The sequence below is a fragment of the Lithobates pipiens genome, unplaced genomic scaffold (assembly GCF_037356315.1).
Source record: "Lithobates pipiens isolate NorthernLeopardFrog02 unplaced genomic scaffold, aLitPip1_a1.2 Scaffold_8, whole genome shotgun sequence".
Lineage (NCBI taxonomy): Eukaryota > Metazoa > Chordata > Amphibia > Anura > Ranidae > Lithobates > Lithobates pipiens.
Window position 1 is genome coordinate 618,847,399 of NW_027507903.1, and position 24,196 is coordinate 618,871,594.

General features: G+C 45.8%; 1 protein-coding gene across 2 annotated transcripts in view; it reads right to left on the reverse strand.

Annotated features, from left to right (window-relative positions):
- The window catches only part of GLTPD2 (glycolipid transfer protein domain containing 2), a 35,746-nt gene extending 13,233 nt beyond the window's left edge, over nucleotides 1–22,513 (reverse strand). For both annotated transcript variants that reach the window (XM_077470731.1, XM_077470730.1), the window contains exon 1: nucleotides 22,330–22,513. In XM_077470731.1, coding sequence (XP_077326857.1) covers nucleotides 22,330–22,435 — 106 coding nt within the window. In that variant the 5' untranslated portion in view covers nucleotides 22,436–22,513. The remainder of the gene's footprint in view (nucleotides 1–22,329) is intronic.
- Between the last annotated feature and the right edge of the window lie 1,683 nt (nucleotides 22,514–24,196).

The window sequence follows — 24,196 nt, forward strand, 5'->3', positions numbered from 1 at the left end:
CCAATCGTCTGTATGAGCCTTAAGGCCCATACACACGATCAGACTTTTTGACAACAAACATGCAAATTAGCTGTTTTGGAGCAACATCCTACCGTGTGTACGCTCCATCAGACAAACTTTTTTGGTTTTCATCTGACTTTTGTTGGCTGTGCGAACAGACAAACTTTCTGGCAACAAAAGTCCGATGGTGCAAAGTCTGATCGTGTGTACAGAAAACCATAGGACTTTTGTACAAAGTACAAACAGGCATGCTCAGAACCAATGCAAAAGATCAGACAACAATACAGAAATTGACCAAAGGTGGCAGTAAAGAGCAGAAAAAACACATAATTTGGTGAAAGTTGGCTGAAAAAGTCCTGCTGTGTGTATGCAATACAAGTTCAGGGCCGACGCCCTTTGTACAAAAATCCAAGGGAAAGTTTGTACAAAGTCCTATCGTGTGTATGAGGCTTTAAGACTCTTTAGCATTCTACATACAGTACATATTCTACTAAATCCCAATGCTTGAATTGTAGGTTTATCCAATTTTGTTCTAGTTTTGGGTTACATAGGGATGACAGTGGACCCCAAACTGTGGGCTGTGGTCAGATGACCAGCCCTTGGGGCACTATGCCTCCCGCCAAAACCAAGAATGGGGCACTATTCCTTCCTCCCACTGATACCAAAGATGGGGAACTATTCTTTATACTGAATCAAATGATGGGATACTATTTCTTTCACTGACACCACTATTCCTCCAACTGACACCAACAATGGGACACTATTCCTTTTACTGACACCGACAATGGGACACTATTCCTTTTACTGATACCAATGATGGGGCTCTATTCCTCTCATTGACAGCAGAGATGGGGCATAATTCCTCCCACTGATACCAAAAATAGAGCACTATTCCTCCCACTGATACCAAAAAATGGAGCACTATTCCAATGATGGGGCTCTATTCCTCTCATTGACAGCAGAAATGGGGCATTATTCCTCCCACTGATACCAAAAATGGAGCACTATTCCTACCAATGATACCAAAAATTGAGCACTATTCCTACCTACCACTGATACAAAAAATGAATCACTATTCCTACCACTGATACCAAAAATTGAGTATTATTCCTACCACTGATACAAAATATGGAGCACTATTCCTACCACTGATACCAAAAATGAACCACTATTCCTACCACTGATACCAGAAAAATGGAGCAATATTCCTACCACTGATACCAAAAAATGGAGCACTATTCCTACCACTGATACCAAAAATGGAGCACTATTCTTACCACTGATACAAAAAATGGTCCACTATACCTACCACTGATAAAAGAAAAATGGAGCACTATTCCTACCACTGATACCAAAAATGGAGCACTATTCCTACTAGTGATGGCCGAACGGTTCGCCCGGCGGTCGTTTCGCGGCGAATTTCCGACATTCGCGGTCCGCACGTTCGAACGCCTTTTTCCGTCGTTCGCCGCGGCGGACTTACGTGTTTAATGTATACAAGAACTTTAACCTTTGGTGACACGTTTATCATGTGATACAGGACAGCCAATTGAGACATGACAGCACATGGACACTTGTACATTCCCCCTAACCTATAAATACACCCGATCCGGTGGCCATTTTACATTCTTTCTTCTGTTAAGATAGGGACAGGTTCCTGTGTGGAGTAGGGAGAGATAAACCACTAGCTATTTGGTACACAAAAGTTCTTTTCAGGACTGGTATAGGTGTTAGGTGTTGATAGGTTTGCTGTGCTGCTGATTCTTGCAGCAGCCTGAGTGTCTTTTGTTAGTTTAGAGAAAGGGAAAGGACGGTGTATGCTACAGGGACAGCCAGATTAGTCTTTCATCATCATCATCATCATCATCATCATTAGCTGTTACTATCAAGGTCCACAAAAGAGCTGTTCCAGTAACCACTAATCGTTCTCTTTTTTTGCCAATTTGTATAGGGACAGGAAGGAAGCAGTGTTGTCAGGCAGTGAGGGTAATTTTAAAGACTTGCTGTTATTATTAGTTCCACAAAGGTTCTTTTCAGGACTGGTATCAGTGGTACAGTAATAGGCTTGTACATGTATAATATTCTTTCTTCCAAATATAGAAAGGATATTATACTTGACTGCTGCCCTTCTGCTGCAGTCTGCTAAACATTCACAACTCACTTGTTCCACAAAAGTTCTTATAAGGACTGGTAACTTGGTATAGGGTGCTACGGTACATAGGCTTGAGTGCGGTACAGTCTGCTGTTCTGTAAGGACCGCTATCGGTCCACAATAGATAGGGTTGACGTGCACCACTGCTGACCGCTGCCCTATACTGCAGCAGTCCTTCAGCGGTATAGGGACTGACGTACAGTCTGCTAATCACTAACACACAACCTGCTTGTTCCACAAAAGTTCTTATAAGGACTGGTAACTTGGTATAGGGTGCTACGGTACATAGGCTTGAGTGCGGTACAGTCTGCTGTTCTGTAAGGACCGCTATCGGTCCACAATAGATAGGGTTGACGTGCACCACTGCTGACCGCTGCCCTATACTGCAGCAGTCCTTCAGCGGTATAGGGACTGACGTACAGTCTGCTAAACACTAATACACAACCTGCTTGGTCCACAAAAGTTCTTATAAGGACTGGTAACTTGGTATAGGGTGCTACGGTACATAGGCTTGAGTGCGGTACAGTCTGCTGTTCTGTAAGGACCGCTATCGGTCCACAATAGATAGGGTTGACGTGCACCACTGCTGACCGCTCACCTATACTGCAGCAGTCCTTCAGCGGTATAGGGACTGACGTACAGTCTGCTAAACACTAATACACAACCTGCTTGTTCCACAAAAGTTCTTATAAGGACTGGTAACTTGGTATAGGGTGCTACGGTACATAGGCTTGAGTGCGGTACAGTCTGCTGTTCTGTAAGGACCGCTATCGGTCCACAATAGATAGGGTTGACGTGCACCACTGCTGACCGCTGCCCTATACTGCAGCAGTCCTTCAGCGGTATAGGGACTGACGTACAGTCTGCTAAACACTAATACACAACCTGCTTGTTCCACAAAAGTTCTTATAAGGACTGGTAACTTGGTATAGGGTGCTACGGTACATAGGCTTGAGTGCGGTACAGTCTGCTGTTCTGTAAGGACCGCTATCGGTCCACAATAGATAGGGTTGACGTGCACCACTGCTGACCGCTCACCTATACTGCAGCAGTCCTTCAGCGGTATAGGGACTGACGTACAGTCTGCTAAACACTAACACACAACCTGCTTGTTCCACAAAAGTTCTTATAAGGACTGGTAACTTGGTATAGGGTGCTACGGTACATAGGCTTGAGTGCGGTACAGTCTGCTGTTCTGTAAGGACCGCTATCGGTCCACAATAGATAGGGTTGACGTGCACCACTGCTGACCGCTGCCCTATACTGCAGCAGTCCTTCAGCGGTATAGGGACTGACGTACAGTCTGCTAATCACTAACACACAACCTGCTTGTTCCACAAAAGTTCTTATAAGGACTGGTAACTTGGTATAGGGTGCTACGGTACATAGGCTTGAGTGCGGTACAGTCTGCTGTTCTGTAAGGACCGCTATCGGTCCACAATAGATAGGGTTGACGTGCACCACTGCTGACCGCTGCCCTATACTGCAGCAGTCCTTCAGCGGTATAGGGACTGACGTACAGTCTGCTAATCACTAACACACAACCTGCTTGTTCCACAAAAGTTCTTATAAGGACTGGTAACTTGGTATAGGGTGCTACGGTACATAGGCTTGAGTGCGGTACAGTCTGCTGTTCTGTAAGGACCGCTATCGGTCCACAATAGATAGGGTTGACGTGCACCACTGCTGACCGCTGCCCTATACTGCAGCAGTCCTTCAGCGGTATAGGGACTGACGTACAGTCTGCTAAACACTAATACACAACCTGCTTGGTCCACAAAAGTTCTTATAAGGACTGGTAACTTGGTATAGGGTGCTACGGTACATAGGCTTGAGTGCGGTACAGTCTGCTGTTCTGTAAGGACCGCTATCGGTCCACAATAGATAGGGTTGACGTGCACCACTGCTGACCGCTCACCTATACTGCAGCAGTCCTTCAGCGGTATAGGGACTGACGTACAGTCTGCTAAACACTAAAACACAACCTGCTTGTTCCACAAAAGTTCTTATAAGGACTGGTAACTTGGTATAGGGTGCTACGGTACATAGGCTTGAGTGCGGTACAGTCTGCTGTTCTGTAAGGACCGCTATCGGTCCACAATAGATAGGGTTGACGTGCACCACTGCTGACCGCTGCCCTATACTGCAGCAGTCCTTCAGCGGTATAGGGACTGACGTACAGTCTGCTAAACACTAATACACAACCTGCTTGTTCCACAAAAGTTCTTATAAGGACTGGTAACTTGGTATAGGGTGCTACGGTACATAGGCTTGAGTGCGGTACAGTCTGCTGTTCTGTAAGGACCGCTATCGGTCCACAATAGATAGGGTTGACGTGCACCACTGCTGACCGCTCACCTATACTGCAGCAGTCCTTCAGCGGTATAGGGACTGACGTACAGTCTGCTAAACACTAACACACAACCTGCTTGTTCCACAAAAGTTCTTATAAGGACTGGTAACTTGGTATAGGGTGCTACGGTACATAGGCTTGAGTGCGGTACAGTCTGCTGTTCTGTAAGGACCGCTATCGGTCCACAATAGATAGGGTTGACGTGCACCACTGCTGACCGCTGCCCTATACTGCAGCAGTCCTTCAGCGGTATAGGGACTGACGTACAGTCTGCTAAACACTAATACACAACCTGCTTGGTCCACAAAAGTTCTTATAAGGACTGGTAACTTGGTATAGGGTGCTACGGTACATAGGCTTGAGTGCGGTACAGTCTGCTGTTCTGTAAGGACCGCTATCGGTCCACAATAGATAGGGTTGACGTGCACCACTGCTGACCGCTGCCCTATACTGCAGCAGTCCTTCAGCGGTATAGGGACTGACGTACAGTCTGCTAAACACTAATACACAACCTGCTTGGTCCACAAAAGTTCTTATAAGGACTGGTAACTTGGTATAGGGTGCTACGGTACATAGGCTTGAGTGCGGTACAGTCTGCTGTTCTGTAAGGACCGCTATAGGTCCACAATAGATAGGGTTGACGTGCACCACTGCTGACCGCTCACCTATACTGCAGCAGTCCTTCAGCGGTATAGGGACTAAGAGTTTTGTCACAGGGTCATTTAAAAAATGACATGCAGAGGAAGAGGCAGGCCCTTCCGCAGGGGTGGTAGGGGTAGGGCAGGAGCAACAGGCTTGAGCCAAAGTGGGAAGTTGCAGAAGGTGCGTTCAATTACTTTAAAGGATGCACCAGACTTGGTTGAGTGGCTCGCTCAGCCTTACTCTTCTGCACCCTCCTCATCCTCTCGATCTGCACCCTCTTCTTCACTCTCTGCTATGTGCACCCCCAAAGACACTACCACCAACAACACGACCACCACCACCACCACCACATACCTTCCGCTTGAGTCACTGGAATTATTTTCCGATCCATATCAAGAGGACATTTCTGATGCGCAGCCACTCTTGGTATTGGATCAGGAAGAGGAGGTAGCAACAAGCGCTACTCAGCAGTCTGACGCCAGTACCCAGATCAGCCCAAGGAGGAGGTTGGTCCCCGGTGTTGCTGCCTACTCCGAGATCTCTACTTATAGCGGTGGGGAAGGTGACGTTGATGATGACGTGTCTAGTGATGTCACGTGGGTGCCCACAAGAGAGGAAGAGGAGGGGAGTTCAGAGGGAGATATGGACCAGCAGATAGGGAGGAGAAGCAGCAATGACTTACATTGCACAGCAGGGACAAAGCAGACTGCAAATGTATCAGGAGCGAGTCATCGACCATGTACGGTCACATCTGGCGCTCCCAGGACACCGGCACATGGCTCCGCAGTGTGGGCTTTTTTTAACGTGTCCGCTGCTGACAATAGCGTTGCCATCTGCAATCTTTGCAGTCAACGCGTTAGTCGCGGTAAGCCCAATACTCACCTAGGGACGACCGCCTTAAGAAGGCACATGAGCAGCCATCACCGAGCCCAGTGGGAGCAACGGAACACACAAAGCCACACTGCAGGCTCTCACCGTCCAGCCTCGTCTTCTACTTCTCCTTCTCCTCTCTCCTCACAATTGTCCTCCACTCCACCTTCCATCACGCCAAGCTCACATTTTTCTGCAAAAAGGCAGGCTTCCGTGGGCCTAATGTTTGAGCGTAAAAAAATGATGATGCCGGATAACCCTCTTGCCCAACGGTTGGCGGCTGGCTTGTCAGAACTCATAGCCCGCCAACTACTGCCATATAAACTGGTGGACTCGGAGGCCTTTCGCAAATTTGTGGCCATTGGAACACCACAATGGAAGGTCCCAGGAAGGAAGTATTTCTCAGAGAAGGGCATCCCAGAGCTATATGGCCATGTTCAGCGGCAAGTGAATGTATCTCTGGCACACAGTGTCGGTGCCAAGATACATCTGACCACAGACACGTGGTCTAGCAAACACGGGCAGGGAAGGTATATCAGTTTTACTGCCCACTGGGTGAACCTTCTGACGGCCGTCAAGCATGTAACCCGTGGCACCCGTGTAGATTTGGTTTTACCGCCACGGATTGCATGCAGGCCTGACTCTTCTTCTCCTCCTCCTACTCCATCCTCCTCCCTCTCCTCCTCAGCTGCCTCCTCCTTTTCCGCTGCTAGCGTCTCTTCCACTGCACCGCCCAAGCTCCCCAGAACCTATTCCACATGCCAGGTGAGACGTTGCCATGCCGTGCTGCGTCTGTTGTGCCTGGAAGCAAAGAGCCACACTGGCCCGGCACTCCATTCAGCTTTGCGTTCACAGGCAGATGAGTGGCTAACACCGCTCAATTTGACAGTTGGTAAAGTGGTGTGTGACAACGGTGCCAATCTGCTTAGCGCATTGAAACAGGGCAAAATCACGCACGTGCCGTGCATGGCACACGTCTTAAACTTGGTCGTGCAGCGATTCCTTGTCAAATACCCTGGGGTCCAGGACATCTTGCGGCAGGCAAGGAAAATCTCGGCCCATTTCAGAAGATCTTACACGGCCATGGCTCGCCTTGCTGACATTCAGCGGCGACACCATCTGCCGGTCAGACGTCTTATTTGCGATTGCCCGACGCGATGGAACTCAACCTTCTATATGCTTGATAGGCTGCTCCAGCAGAAACGTGCAGTTAACGTCTACCTGTATGAACTCTGCGAAAGAAACGGTTCTGGGGAGCTGGGTTTTTTTTCACCGCGCCAGTGGCTGCTCATGCGCGACACATGCAGACTTCTGCGGCCATTTGAGGAGATCACCAAACTGGTCAGTCGCAGCCATGGCGCCATCAGTGACATGGTACCTTATGCCTTCTTTCTGGAGCGTGCATTGCGTCGTGTCATTGATCAGGCTGTGGAGGAGCAGGAGCGGGAAGATGAGGAAGTCGCAATGCTGGATGAATTCCCAGGGGGGGCTACTCTATCTGAGACAAGTCAACAACAGGAGTCTGATGAGGAGTCAGAGGAGGATGGTGCCGGGGCGGATGAGCAGGAGCAAGAAGAGCATGCTTTAAACCTTTCTGGGATCCCTGTTGTGCGAGGATGGGGAGAGGAGAATGAAGAGGACGACATTATCCTGGATGATGAGCAGGAGCCAGGCCACCACACCGCTTCCACTTTAGTGCAAATGGGGGCCTTCATGCTCCAGTGTTTTAATAGGGACCCCCGTATAAAAAGCATGAGGGTCAAGGACCAGTACTGGGTGGCAACGTACTTAGACCCCCGGTACAAACACAAAATGGCGGAAATGTTACCGCCGTCGCAGAGGGCTGTCAGAATGCAGCACTTCCAGGCCTTGCTTCGAGAAATGCTGCATTCTGCTTTTGCGTGCGCTGGCAGAGGAGCAATTCCCACTCCCAGAGAAGGATTTGCGGGTACCAATCCAACAGCGCCTGCAAGAAGAGGCCGGTTTGAAGATGTGTTGGTGACTTCGGATATGAGGTCATTCTTTCAGCCGACCCATCGACAGGTGTCATCCGGATCCAGCATCAGGGAACGCCTAGACCGTCAGGTGTCCGACTACATTGGGTTAACGGCCGATGTGGACGCTCTGAGGAGTGATGAACCCCTAGACTACTGGGTGGGCAGGCTTGACCTCTGGCCAGAGCTTGCCCAATTTGCAATCGAACTGTTGGCTTGCCCCTCATCCAGTGTCCTGTCCGAAAGGACGTTCAGCGCAGCAGGGGGGATTGTGACCGATAAGCGTACTCGCCTAGCTCACCACAGTGTTAACTACCTCACATTTCTAAAAATGAATGAGGCATGGATCTCGGAGGAATTCAACACATGTGACCAGTAGACCATGTATATGTCTATAAACTATTTTTTTAATCAAGCACACAGACCTTCTTAATTCATTTGGCTCACTTCCTTGACCCAAAAAAGCACACCGTACTATATGCCCCTACCCTCCTCTTTGAAGAGGTTGAGCGGTGTCATATTTCTACTGGGGCTGCTTATGATATCCCTGTGCTGTGCTGACTTCCTCCTGGGGGTTCTTATTATGAAGGGATCACACTATCCCTGTGCTGTGCTGACTTCCTCCTGGGGGTTCTTATTATGAGGGGATCACACCATCCCTGTGCTGTGCTGACTTCCTCCTGGGGCTGCTTACGGTGCTGCTGTCAGTGCTGTATGTCACGGTGCTGCTGTCAGCGCTGTATGTCACGGTGCTGCTGTCAGCGCTGTATGTCACGGTGCTGCTGTCAGCGCTGTATGTCACGGTGCTGCTGTCAGCGCTGTATGTCACGGTGCTGCTGTCAGCGCTGTATGTCACGGTGCTGCTGTCAGCGCTGTATGTCACGGTGCTGCTGTCAGCGCTGTATGTCACGGTGCTGCTGTCAGCGCTGTATGTCACGGTGCTGCTGTCAGCGCTGTATGTCACGGTGCTGCTGTCAGCGCTGTATGTCACGGTGCTGCTGTCAGCGCTGTATGTCACGGTGCTGCTGTCAGTGCTCTGTATTACGGTGCTGCTGTCAGATGCCTCTATCACGGTGCATGTGTCATTCCGGTATGTCACGCTGCTGGTGATCATCTCCTGCACCCTCTTCTTTGCCTACCCTGGTCCCTGACCTTCCCTCTCCTCCATTGCCTTCATTAGCTCCATAGTCCTGAATTGTTAGAACAATTTCCCAAATAAAATAAAAATGCTTGTAGTTATCGATCCCAAATTCACCTCATACATGTATTATGTCATTGTCCAGATGGTGGGACTACGTTTTACCCCCTAATAATTACCACGTGGCCGCAAATTCGACATGAAGGTTTGCAAAGTTCGCCTCCCATTGAAGTCAATGGGGCCCGCGGCGAACGGTCGGTTTCGCGAACGTTTGGGTCCGTTCGCATTTCGCGTTCGCGAAACGTCCCGTCGGAAGTTCGTCCATCACTAATTCCTACCACTGATACCAAAAATGGAGCACTATTCCTCCCACTGATACCAAAAAATGGAGCACTATTCATACCACTGATACCAGAAAAATGGAGCACTATTCCAATGATGGGGCTCTATTCCTCTCATTGACAGCAGAAATGGGGCATTATTCCTCCCATTGATACCAAAAATGGAGCACTATTCCTACCAATGATACCAAAAATTGAGCACTATTCCTACCTACCACTGATACAAAAAATGAATCACTATTCCTACCACTGATACTAAAAATTGAGTATTATTCCTACCACTGATACAAAATATGGAGCACTATTCCTACCACTGATATAAAAAAATGGAGTACTATTCCTACCACTGATACCAAAAATTGAGTATTATTCCTACCACTGATACAAAATATGGAGCACTATTCCTACCACTGATATAAAAAAATGGAGCACTATTCCTACCACTGATACCAAAAATGAACCACTATTCCTACCACTGATACCAGAAAAATTGAGCACTATTCCTACCACTGATACCAAAAATGGAGCACTATTCTTACCACTGATACCAAAAATGGTCCACTATACCTACCACTGATAAAAGAAAAATGGAGCACTATTCCTACCATTGATACCAAAAATTGAGCACTATTCCTACCACTGATACCAAAAATGGAGCACTATTCTTACCACTGATACCAAAAATGGTCCACTATACCTACCACTGATAAAAGAAAAATGGAGCACTATTCCTACCATTGATACCAAAAATAGAGCACTATTCCTACCACTGATACCAAAAATGGTCCACTATTCCTACCACTGATAAAAGAAAAATGGAGCACTATTCCTACCATTGATACCAAAAATGGAGCACTATTCCTACCACTGATAACAAAAATGGAGTACTATTCCTACCACTGTTACTACCAATGGGGCACAATTTCTCTGATACCAGTGATAGGGGAACTAATCATCCCACTGATGCCAATGATTGGGCATTATTGCTCCCCCTGAAACCAAAATTGGGGCACTATTGCTTTCACTGAAACCAAAGATGGGGTGCTAGTCCTTCTATTGACATCAACTATTTGTCTCACTTACACATCTGATGGGGCACTATTTCTTCCACTGACACCAATGACAGGACACTATTTTTCTGATACCAATGATGGGGCACATTTTTTCTGATACCAATAATGGGGCACCATACCTCCACTAATACCAATGCTGGGGCACTATTTCTTCCACTGACACCAATGAGGGGGCACTATTCCCCCCCCCCCCCCCACACCGAGACCAATGATGGGCCACCGTTCTTTCCACTGACACCCATGATGGGACAATATCCCTCTGACAGATACCAATGGTGCAGCACTATTTTCCCTTCTATCAAAATTCTACCCTTTACAACTCTACCCACCCCCACACCCTGTGCTGGAGTTTCTGTTGGTTTAGCGGCTCACTATCCCATGTGCTGTGCACTATGGTACTGTAAATCTTTGTTCCACGTAGAATCAAGTATTCTGATTCCTAAACCCCGAACCCCAACTTGCTCTTCAAGACAAACTAACTAGAAAAAGACCAATTATCAGTCACTTTTAGAAACATTCTTCTTCTCCTACTATCAGCTGTAGAACTACTGTAAATATAACTAGACTTTGGAGCCAATGCACCCCCAGGTTTATTAGAAGTCATAAATTATCTAAATCAGCAATGTTCTATGGAAAAACTTGTAGCTCTAAAAGATTACACCTTTAGAAATCTTCAGTTACTTAGGCCTAGTGGGTATGTATTCTAAAATGTACAGTATGTATATATAATGTAAAGTGTATGTAGGGCCAAAAATGTTTTAGGCCCCTTTCACACTGACGTTCCATTCAGGCCCGCCTGTCAGTTTTTCAGGCGGACCTGAACGGGTGCTCCATAGAGCTCTATGGAGCGTCGGATGTCAGCGGTGACAAGTCCGCTGACATCCGACCCGCTCCGATCCGAAAAAGTGTAACGGAGGAAAAAGTTTTTTTTCCATCCCTCTGCGGATCGGATCGGGTGACGACGGGCACTGCGGTCCGTTGTCATCCGATCTCCCATAGGGGAGAGCGGCGCTGTGACAGGTCTGTCCCTGCGCAGTGTGCAGAGACGGACCTGTCATCTCCCTGCTCAGCGGGGATCGACGGAGTGATCCCCGCTGAGCAAACGGATATCCACGGGGCGGATCAGAACTGATCCGCCCCGTGTGAAAGGACCCTTATTGTTTTGTATAGAGTAGAGAAGAGTTCAAAGCTTCTCAGGTTATTTTTTTACTGTCTTTGTACCATTGGGGGGATTTCCCTTGACTTCCTGTCCCAGTGCCGCATCAGGAAGATAGAGGAAATCTCCTCTAAAGCCTCATACACACAATAGGACTTTGTACAAACTTTCCCTTGGATTTTTGTACAAAGGGTGTTGGCCCTGAACTTGTATTGCATACACACAGCAGGAAAATTAGCTGTTTTGGAGCAACATCCGACTGTGTGTACGCTCCATCGGACAAACTTTTTCCGTTTTCATCAGACTTTTGTTGGCTGTGCGAACGGACAAACTTTCTGGCAACAAAAGTCCGATGGAGCAAAGTCCGACCGTGTGTATGCAAAAGCATCGGACTTTTGTACAAGGTACAAACACGCATGCTCAGCACCAATGCAAACGATCGAACTACAATACAGAAGTTGACCAAAGGTGGCGCTGGAGTCATTGAACGTCCTTTTTTGAAGCGGCGTCAGTACGTTGTGACGTCATTACGTTCGTGTTTGTTGTCAAAAAGTCCGACCGTGTGTATGCAATACAAACTTGTGGACCACGCCCTTTGTACAAAAGTCCACGGAAAAGTTTGTACAAAGTCCGATCGTGTGTATGGGGCTTTACACTTTCCGACTCTATCCAAAACTTAAAGGCCAACTATGGGAAAAATGGGGGCTGCTTGTAGGTTCTAGAATTTCTTACCTTCTCCTCCGTTTCTTCCCTTTGCTAGACTGGTCCCTGCAGTGTCTCCTCCCCCATGATCCAAGAGGGCAAAGGTCCTGATGTCGTGAAGACCAATGCATTGGACTGGTTGATGTCAAGGGACAGTCCACCACCGAATCATGGGGGAGTGTCATCTGCTGGAGCAGTGGAGGATTGGGTAGTTAAAAGTGCTTAAGCTCTCCCCAAGACTGGATGAGCAGTTAGCAGTATGGATGCAGCCCCATTATAAATATAGTTACATAGTTAGTCAGGTTGAAAAAAACACACAAGTCCATCTAGTTCAACTATAAAAATATCATACAATCCCATATACCCAATCCTCTACCCACAGTTGATCCAGAGCAAGGCGAAAACCCCCCCCAGAAAAGCAGGATCCAATTTGTTACAGCAGGGGAAAAAAATTCCTTCCCGATCCCAGGGGGGCAATCAGATTTTCCCTGAATCAACTTTACCTATAAATATTGGTATCCAGTTATATACATTTAGGAAAGAGTCCAGCAGGCCTTTCTTAACTGCTTGCTGACCACCTCACGCCGATATACGTCGGCAGAAGGGCTCGTACAGGCAGAATCACGTACCTCTACGCTGCCCTTTAAGAGGCGGCCAGCGGGCGTGCGCCCATGGCAAGCTCCATGAGTTGGGTTGCACGTCCCGCGGACTCGATCGCCGCTGGGATACCTTACGGGGAAGAAGTATGGGGAGATACTAATGTAAACAAGCATCTCCCCGTTCTGCCCAGTGACAGTGTCACTGATCTCTATTCCCTGTGATCAGAGCAGAGATCAGTGACGTGTCACACCTCCCACAGTTAGAAACACGCCCCTAGGACACACTTAGCCCATACACTGCCAACTAGTGGTTAACCCCTTCACTGGCAGTGTCATTTAAACAGGAATCAGTGCATTTGTATAGGACTGATTGTTGTATAAATGATAATGGTCCCAAAAATTTGTCAAAAATGTCCGATGTGTCCGCCACAATGTCACAGTCACTATAAAAATCGCTGATCGCCGCCATTTAAAAAAAAAAATTAATAAAAATGCCATAAAACTATCCCCTATTTTGTTACATAGTTACATAGTTACATAGTTAGTCAGGTTGAAAAAAGACACAAGTCCATCCAGTTCAACCAAAAAAAAAAAAAAATATATATATATATATATATATATATATATATATATATATAATAAATATACCAGCCCATATACCCAATTCTATACCCACAGTTGATCCAGAGGAAGGCAAAAAACCCCAGCAGAGCATGATCCAATTTGCTAAAGCAGGGGAAAAAATTCCTTCCTGATCCCCCGAGAGGCAATCGGATTTTCCCCGGATCAACTTTACCTATAAATTTTAGTACCCAGTTATATTACGTACACTTAGGAAATAATCCAGGCCTTTCTTAAAGCAATCTACTGAGCTGGCCATAACCACCTCTGCAGGGAGTCTATTCCACATTTTCACAGCTCTTACTGTGAAGAAACCTTTCCGTATTTGGAGATGAAATCTCTTCTCCTCTAGACGTAAAGAGTGCCCCCTTGTCCTCATTGTTGACTGTAAAGTGAATAACTCTACACCAAGTTCCCTATATGGACCCCTTATATATTTGTAGATGTTTATCAAATCCCCCCTTAATCTCCTCTTATCAAGAGAGAATAAATTCCGTTCCTCTAATCTTTCCTCATAGCTGAGTTCCTCCATGCCTCTTATCAGTTTGGTTGCCCTTCTCTGCACTTTCTCCAGTTCCCCGATATCCTTTTTGAGAACTGGTGCCCAAAACTGAACGGCATATTCCAGATGAGGTCTTACTAATGATTTGAACAAGGGCAAAATTATGTCTCTCTCTCTGGAGTACATACCTCTCTTAATACAAGAAAGGACTTTGCTCGCTTTGGAAACCGCAGCTTGGCATTTCATGCCATTATTGAGCTTATGATCTACCAAAACCCCCAGATCCTTCTCCACTATGGATTCCCCCAGTTGTACTCCCCCTAGCGTGTATGATGCATGCATATTCTTAGGCCCCAAGTGCATAACCTTACATTTCTCAACATTAAACCTCATCTGCCACATAGTCGCCCAATTAGACAGAGCATCCAGGTCGGCTTGTAAATTGGTGACATCCTGTAAGGACGTTATTGCACTGCATAGCTTGGTGTCATCTGCAAAGATGGAAATGTTACTCTTGATCCCAGACCCAATATCATTTATAAAGATATTAAAAAGCAAGGGTCCCAGCACTGAACCTTGGGGTACACCACTCATAACCTTAGACCATTCAGAGTAAGAATCATTAACCACTACTCTCTGAATTCTGTCATTAAGCCAGTTTTCTATCCATCTACAAACTGATGTTTCCAAACCTGTAGACTTTACCTTACACATGAGCCGTGTGTGCGGAACTGTATCGAACGCTTTTGCAAAATCCAAATATATCACGTCCACCGCCACCCCTCTGTCCAAGGTTTTACTTACCACCTCATAAAAAGAAATCAGGTTTGTCTGACAACTCCTGTCTTTCATGAATCCATGCTGTCTGTTGCTCAAAATATTTTTTTCCTGCAAGAACTCGTCTATGTGGTCTTTTATTAATCCCTCCAGTATCTTCCCAACTATAGAAGTTAAACTAACGAGTCTATAATTACTTGGTAAAGACTTTGTTCCCTTTTTAAATATAGGCACCACATCCAGTGGTACTATTCCTGTCATTAATGAGTCCCTAAAAATTAGATACAATGGCTTTGAAATTACAGAGCTCAATTCTTTTAGGATCCGTGGGTGGATGCCATCAGGTCCAGGTGCTTTATCCACTTTTATTCTGTCCAAATATTTCTGGACCATATCACTTATGAGCCATTGTGGATTTGGGGCTGCGTCAGTACCACCCCCATTGTGGACATGAGCTTCCCCATGCTCCTTTGTATACACAGAGCTGAAGAAAGTATTTAATAAGTTAGCCTTCTCTTTGTCCCCAGTCACCCACTCCAGATTATTTTGCAAAGGGCCTACATGCTCAGACTTAACCTTTTTACTATTAATATATTTGAAGAATTTTTTGGGGTTTGTCCTACTGTCTTTTGCAATCTGTCTTTCATTCTGAATTTTTGCATCCTTGATTTCCCTTTTACATATTCTGTTATATTCCTTGTAACATTTAAATGACACTAGCGTTCCTTCATTTTATATTTTTTGAAAGCTCTTTTTTATAGTTTATAGCTTTTTTAACTTTGGCCGTGAGCCACATCGGCTTTATTTTTAACCTTTTAAACTTATTGCCCATGGGAATATACTTTGCCGTGAGATCACAAACAAGCTTTTTGAAGAATTCCCATTTCTGTTCTGTGCCCATTGGTGCCAATGTTCTCTCCCAGTCTAAGTCCTGGAGAGTGGCCCTCATTCTTGGAAAATTTGCTCTCTTGAAATTAAGTGTTTTTATCTTTCCCGTATGTGATTTTTGCTTACAGCTAACATCAAATGAAATCATGTTATGGTCACTGCTACCCAGATGTTCCTTTATCTGAACATTAGTAATACGTTCTGCATGGTTTGAGATTACCAGATCCAACAGAGCATCATTCCTAGTTGGGGCCTCAATAAACTGTACCATAAAATTGTCCTGTAATAGGTTTACAAATTTTTGCCCTTTAACTGTCCCAGCAGTGCCATTACCCCAGTCAATTTCTGGGTAGTTAAAATCCCTCATTATTATCACTGTCCCAGCCCTTGCAGCCCTTTCTATCTGTGCAAGGAGCTGAGTCTCCACCTCCTCATTAACATTGGGTGGTCTATAACAAACTCCAATGATTAACTTTGAACTACACGCATCTGTATGCAGTTCTACCCATAATGCCTCAGACTCATCACACTCTCCGTCCACCAGGTCCTCTTTCTCACTCGCTTTGAGATTATTTCTCACATACAGACAGACCCCTCCACCTTTCCTTTTTACTCTGTCTTTCCGAAAGAGTGCATAGCCAGGAATATTAATAGCGCAGTCATGTGAGGAATGAAGCCAAGTTTCAGCAATACCGATTACATCATAGCTCTCCTGATGCACCAGAGCTTCCAACTCGCCTATTTTGCTTGGCAGACTTCTGGCATTGGCGAACAAACATTTTAATGTATTAATATATTTTGACCGGTCACATACTATCCTCTTGGGTTTTCCAAGATTACACCTAGGACTCGCTACTATATTTACCTTGGGTTTATGTGCTTCGGTTACCCTACCACTAATGCCCCTAATATTACCCTCTGGAATATGCTCCACGCTGACTATCTCTATCTCTGAACCCACCCCCCATCACCTAGTTTAAAAAACCTTCTAACTTTTTGGCCATCCTTAATCCCAGCTGATCTGCACCCTCCTCATTTAGGTGCAGTCCGTCCCTTCTATAGTACCAGTTATCGACTGAGAAGTCGTTCCAGTCCTCCAGGAACCCAAACCCCTCCTTACTACACCAGCTTTTGAGCCACTTGTTTACTTCCCTAATCTCCCTCTTCCTTTCTGGTGTGGCTCGATGTACTGGTAGTATTCCTGAGAATACTACCTTGGAGGTCCTTTTCCTCAACTTAGCTCCCAATTCCCTAAAATCATTCTTTAGGACACTCCATCTGCCTCTGACTTTGTCATTGGTGCCAATGTGCACCATGACAGCTGGGTCTTCCCCAGCCCCTCCCAGTAATCTGTCCACCAGATCCGTGATGTGCCGAACCCGAGCGCCCGGCAGACAACATACAGTTCGGCACTTCAGGTTGTTTGTAGACGTTATAACTTTTACGCAAACCAATCAATAAACACTTATTGCGATTTTTTTTTCACCAAAAATATGTAGAAGAATACGTATCGGCCTAAACTGAGGAAAAAAATTTTTTTTAATATATTTTTGGGGGATATTTATTATAGCAAAATGTAAAAAATAATGCGTTTTTTTTTTCATAATTGTCGATATTTATTTGTTTATAGCGCAAAAAATAAAAACCGCAGAGGTGATCAAATACCACCAAAAGAAAGCTCTATTTGTGGGGAAAAAAGGACGTCAATTTTGTTTGGGAGCAACGTCGTCCGACCACACAATTGTCAGTTAAAGCGATGCAGTGCCGAATCGCAAAACGTGCTCTGGTCAGGAAGGGGGTAAAATCTTCCAGGGCTGAAGTGGTTAAAGCAATCTACTGAGCTGGCCAGAACCACCTCTGGAGGGAGACTATTCCACATTTTGACAGCTCTTACTGTGAAGAAACCTTTCCATATTTGGAGATGAAATCTCTTTTCCTCTAAATGTAAAGAGTGCCCCCTTGTCCTCTGTGTTGACCGTAAAGTGAATAACTCAACATCAAGTTCACTATATGGACCACTTATGTATTTATACATGGTGGTCATATCCCCCTTTAATCTCTTCTCAAGAGAGAATAAATTCAGTTCCTCTAAATTTTCCTCATAGCTGAGTTCCTCCATGCCTCTTATCAGTTTGGTTGCCCTTCTCTGCACTTTCTCCAGTTACCCGATATCCTTTTTGAGAACTGGTGCCCAAAACTGAACTGCATATTCCAGATGAGGTCTTACTAATGATAACAATTTTCAAATTTCCCTGAGTTGGGCTTTAAAAAATTTTGCACCCTCAGTGTTACGCAGCGTAGGCAAATTTAGTATGGCTCCTCAGTAGGCAGGGGTTAATTTGTATTCTGACTGTGTAGCTCATCAAGGGCCGTGGCTCTGCTACCGCCCCCTATTTTCTGGAAATCTGTGGATAGTTCTAGAATCTAGTGGGTGGAGAAGCAGAGACTGCAGCCTTAATATTTATGGAGTTTCCACCAATCCATGGGGAGGCAAGGCCCAGAAGGTGGGGGAACAACCCATAAATACTCAGAATAGGGTTACCACCTTTTCTTCAAGTCAAACCCGAACACTTTAGCGGCGCACAGAATTTTTTTTTGTAGTATAAACTGAATATATATTTTGCTATTAAATAACATTTCTAATAATATGAAGTCAATAACACGAGTCCCCCTTTTACATCAGAGTCCACAGAGTTCCCCCTTTTACTACTGAACTTGCAGAGTTCCTTTTACCTGTAAGGGAGGACTCTGCAGACTCTGATGTAAGGAAGAACTCTGGGGACTCTAACATAAGGGATGCTCTGGGAACCCTGGTTTAAGGGGGGACACTGAGAACTCTGATGTATGGAGAGGACTCTGATGTAAGTGGGAACACTGTGGCCTCTGGTGTAAAGGGGAACTCTGATGTAAGGGGTGCTCTGAGAACCCTGATTTTCCTTAGTGTACTCACACAGAGGCAGGAGAAACACAGGGAAGGATGGTGAGCTCACTCACCCCTTGGCAGTCAGCACCTCTCATCCAGATGTATCTGAGGCTTCTGGACTTCAAATTTCCAGCCCGCACGTTCCTTTTCTGAGGTACAGCCCCGGGATTGGAGTGTAGGCAGACACAGAGGGGGAGGGGCAGGAGGAAGAGGTGCAGATCGAGCCCTCTCTCCTCTCCTGTCCGTACATGTATTTGAGGGGGAGATAGCTTGTGTTAGCTTTGGGCAGTGTGAAAGAGAGTGTAACAGACACTCTTTTCTGAGACAACTGCAGCCAGCAACCCTGCTGGGAGGCCATAGTCCAGTCTAAATAATGTGTCTGGGTTTCAGGCTGTAAGAAACCCGGATGCATGATGAAGTGTTTTTCTTTTTATTTTATTTTTTTACCACTACTATTCCTTTATATTGTCTTTTGAAATTTAGAAATCAGATGAAATGTTTAGCACTGGGAAACACGTTTTGAAAGATAAAAAGTGCATTTTTTATACAACTATATAGATCAGACCAACATGAGTGACAAATGAGGAGGAAAGATGGAAAGAGGGACGTTGTTCCGAATCAGGAACACTCCCTCGAAATCAGGGACAGTGGGGAGCCATGCAGTATAATGCCGCGTACATACGATCGGAATTATGGTCGGAAAAAGGTCTGATGGTTTTCCCGATGGAATTCCGCTCAAGCTGTCTTGCATACACACGGTCACACCAAATTTCGACCGCCAAAAACACAGTGATGTACAACGGGACTAGAAAAAAAAAAAAAGCTTCCGTCTCGTAGTTGGATCTGAGCATGCGTGAGTTTTTTCGCGTCGGAATTGCATACACACGATCGGAATTTCCGCTAGAAAGTTTTTCCATCGGGAAAATTGAGAACATGCTCTCAAATTTTTGCTGGCGGGAATTCGACCAGCTAAATTCCGATGGACACGTTCGCAGTTTCCGATGAAAAGCTCTCATCGGTCTTTTGCTGGCCGAAATTCCGATCGTGTGTACGCGGCATTAGCTTTGTGAGTTGGTATTTCCACCAGGAGCTGCACCTGCAACTTTAGTTTAGCATCTTTTTGTTGCTATTTTACCTGCACCACTACTCCCATGTGTGGGCAGCACCTTTGGAAATTCGTTTATAGCAGCCGGAGATATTAGCAAGTTCTTCAGTTCTGGGGATCCCATGAATCCCTATTACCTATCCAAATGTAAGAAGATTGGGAAGAATGGGATTTTAATGGTGCCATACGGAGAACAAAAATTTGTATAAAATTTGTTTATTATAGAAAAAATCGTTTAAAATCAATTCCAAAGTCTGTTCAAAAGAGCAAACAATGATATACAGTATCTCACAAAAGTAAGTACACCCCTCACATTTTTGTAAATATTTTATTCTATCTTTTCATGTGACAACACTGAAGAAATGACACTTTGCTACAATGTAAAGTAGTGAGTGTACAGCTTGTATAACAGTGTAAATGTGATGTCCCCTCAAAATAACTCAACACACAGCTATTAATGTCTAAACCGCTGGCAACAAAAGTGAGTACACCCTTAAGTGAAAATGTCCAAATTGGGCCCAAAGTGACAATATTTTGTGTGGCCACCATTTTTTTTTCCAGCACTGCCTTAACCCCGTTGGACATGGAGTTCACCAGAGCTTCACAGGTTGCCACTGGAGTCCTCTTCCCCTCCTCCATGACGACATCATGGAGATGGTGGATGTTAGAGATCTGGCGCTCCTCCACCTTCCGATTGAGGTTGCCCCACAGATTCTCAGTAGGGTTTAGGTCTGGAGACATGTTTGGCCAGTCCATCACTTTTACCCTCAACTTCTATAGCAAGGCAGTGGTCGTCCTGGAGGTGTGTTTAGGGTCATTATCATGTTGGAATACTGCCCTGCGGCCCAGTCTCTGAAGGGAAGGGATCATGCTCTGCTTCACTATGTCACAGTAGATGTGGGCATTCATGGTTCCCTCAATGAACTGCAGTTCCCCAGTGCCGGCAGCACTCATGCAGCCCCAGACCATGACACTCCCACCACCATGCTTTACTGTAGGCAAGACACACTTGTCTTTGTACTCCTCACCTGGTAATTTTTTGGAGCGTTAACTCCCAATAGGGCCACTGGATTTTTAGGTCGCTCCCCCACAAAGGAGGAGTGACCTAAAAATCCAGCGGCCCTATTGGGGGTTAGCGCTACAAAAATGTTTTGCCTCTACATTGCCTGTATGCTCACTTGCCGACCGCCTCCTGTACATATACGTCGGCACTTTGAAGATGGATATCTCGGTAATGGCAGCAGCTGCTGCCACAACCGAGATATCCATCTTTTCAGGAGCCGGTCCTCTTTATGCTAATGGTGGTATCTACGGTGGATTCGCCACGAGATCACTGTTATCGGCGGAGGGAGAGTTGCCACCCCCCGCCACTCTTCCACTGCTTACCGGAGATGTCGGTAGTGGCGGAGGCGATTGCGTCCTTTCATGTCCTTGGTATGGAGACGAGTGAGGCTAAGATGGCCCCCACCCGTCTCCTTAATACCATAGCAGCAGGGTGGAAGCAATGTCAAAACGTCACTTCCACCCATAGCTCTTAAAGGCACATTTTCTCAATGTAATTTTTTCAAATGACAATTTTTTTTTTTTTTTTTTTGCATTTTAGTCCAAATATGAGATCTGAGGACTTTTTGACCCCCAGATCTCATATTTAAGAGGTCCTGCCATGCTTTTTTTCTGTTACAAGGGATGTTTACATTCCTTGTAATAGGAATAAAAGTGACCCATATTTTTTTTTTTAAAACAGTAAAAAAATAAAATAAAATCAAGTCAAATTTCTTTTAATGTTTTTTTAAAGCGCCCTGTCCCGGCGAGCTCGCACGCAGAAGCGAACACACACGCGAGTAGCTCCCGCATATGAAAACGGTGGTCAAACCACACATGTGAGGTATCGCCGCGATCGGTAGAGCTAGCTCTCCTCTGTAACGCAAAACATGCAACCCGTAGAATTTTTTAAATGTCGCCTATGGAGATTTTTGAGGATAAAAGTTTGACCCCATTCCACGAGCAGGCGCAATTTTGAAGCGTGACATGTTGGGTTATCAATTTACTCGGCGTAACATTATCTTTCACAATTAAAAAAAAAAAAAAAAATGCACTATCTTTACTGTTGTCTTTTTTTAAAAAGTGTTTTTTTTTTCAAAAAAAAGCACGCTTGTAAGACCGCTGTGCAAATGCAGTGTGAAAAAAAGTATTGTAATGACCGCCATTTTATTCTCTAGGGTGTTAGAAAAAAAAAAACATATAATGTTTGGGGGTTCTAAGTAATTTTCTAGCAAAAAAAAAAACAGTTTTAAACATGTAAATTCCAAAACGAGGCCTGGTCCTTACGTGGTTGACATTCACTCAGGCCTTGTTTTAAAGGTCAGGGTGGACCTTTGGTCATCAAAAGCTGTTTTTCTCCTTGAAAAATGTTGACATTTGTTCTTTGAGTTATTCCTGAATCTTACAATAAAAAAAAAAAAAAAAAAGATATATACCCCAAAGGTTACTTACGGAGCCGATTGATGCTGAGGTAGAGGAAGAGGAATATCAAGAGCAGCGGGAGGGTGAGGCGAATGATTTTGTGGCAACCCATGTGTGTTGGGGACGAATTCAACATGATAGCTCCAGGGCTATGGGTTCTCCATGCTGAGACAGCCGTTGTTTCCTGATTCTGTGACAATCGCTTGTGTCTTTCACAATGCACTTGATAAGGATTCAACCTTTACCCCTCCGATCGGCAGGGTCAGCCCTAGTGGGAAGAGATATATAAATGTCATTGATTTGTTCAGTGAAGAACAACTCATTACTTAACTTGGTTCTTCGCATGGACTCTGCCACTCAATTGGGGGCCACCTGCGTACTCCAAGTAGCTCTTATTTTATACTTTTCCCAAATATACACACTCGCCTAGACAGTATTTTTTGTTCCAGTTAAAACTCACCTACTGCTGGCCGGGCACAACTTAGCAAATATAAGCTCTTACCTCTGCCTTTCTGAGAGCCAGGCCAGTGTAAATATTACTTTGTCTACACTTAGCCAGTCTGTGATTGCACTGTAACTGCAGACCCAGTGGGGGCTGGGGCTCAAAATTTGGGGGGGCACAAACAAACTGAAAAATTCTGAAAAAAAAACATCAAATGCAGCCTCAGTGTGCCCATCAAACGCAGCCACTGTGCCCATTAAACGCAGCCCCTGTGCCATCAAACGCAGCCCCTGTGCCATCAAACGCAGCCATTGGGCCATTAAATGCAGCCACTGTGCCAATCCAACGCAGCCACTGTGCCCATCAAAAGCAGCCACTGTGCCATGAAATGCTGACACTGTGCACATCAAACGCAGTCACTGTGCCCATCAAACTCAGCCACTGTGCCCATCAAACACAGTCACTGTGCCCATCAAATGCAGCCACTGTGTCCATCAAACGCAGCCACTGTGTCCATCAAACGCAGCCACTGTGCTCATCAAACGCGGCCCCTGTGCCCATCAAATGCAGCCACTGTGCACATCAAACGTGGCCCCTGTGCCCATCAATTGCAGCCACTGTGTCCATCAATGGCATCCACTATGCCCATCGAGCGCATCCACTGTGCCATCAAATGCAGCCACTGTGCCATTAAATGCAGCCACTGTGCCAATGCAAAGCAGCCGCTGTGCCCATCAAACGCAGCCACTGTGCCATCAAACGTATCCACTATGCCCATCAAACGCAGCCACTGTGCCATCAGATGCAGCCACTGTACCCATCAAACACATCCACTGTGCCCATCAAACGCATTCACTGTGCCCATCAAACGCATCCACTGTGCCTATCAAAAGCAGCCACTGTGTCATCAAATGCAGCCACTGTGCCCATCAAATGCAGCCACTGTGCCCATCAAAAGCAGCCACTGTGCCATGAAATGCAGACAATGTGCCGCAGCCACTGTGCCATCAAACACAGCCACTGTGCCCATCAAACGCAAGCACTGTGCCCATCAAATGCAGCCACTGTGCCCATCAAAAGCAGTTACTGTGCCATTAAATGCAGCCACTGTGCCAATCCAATGCAACCACTGTGCCCATCAAACGCAGCCACTGTGCCCATCAAATGCAGGCACTGTGCCCATCAAATGCAGCCAATGTGCCCATCAAAAGCAGTTACTGTGCCATTAAATGCAGCCACTGTGCCCATTAATCGCAGCCACTGTACCCATCAAATGCAGCCAGTGTGCCCATCAATTGCAACTACTGTGCCATCAAATGCCACCATTATGCCCATCAAATGCCACCATTGTGCCCATCAAATGCTGCCATTGTGCCCCATCAAATGCAGCCACTGTGACCCCCACCTGCCTGCTGTCTCACCGGCACCTACCCCATCCTTGTGTAAAAAAAAAAA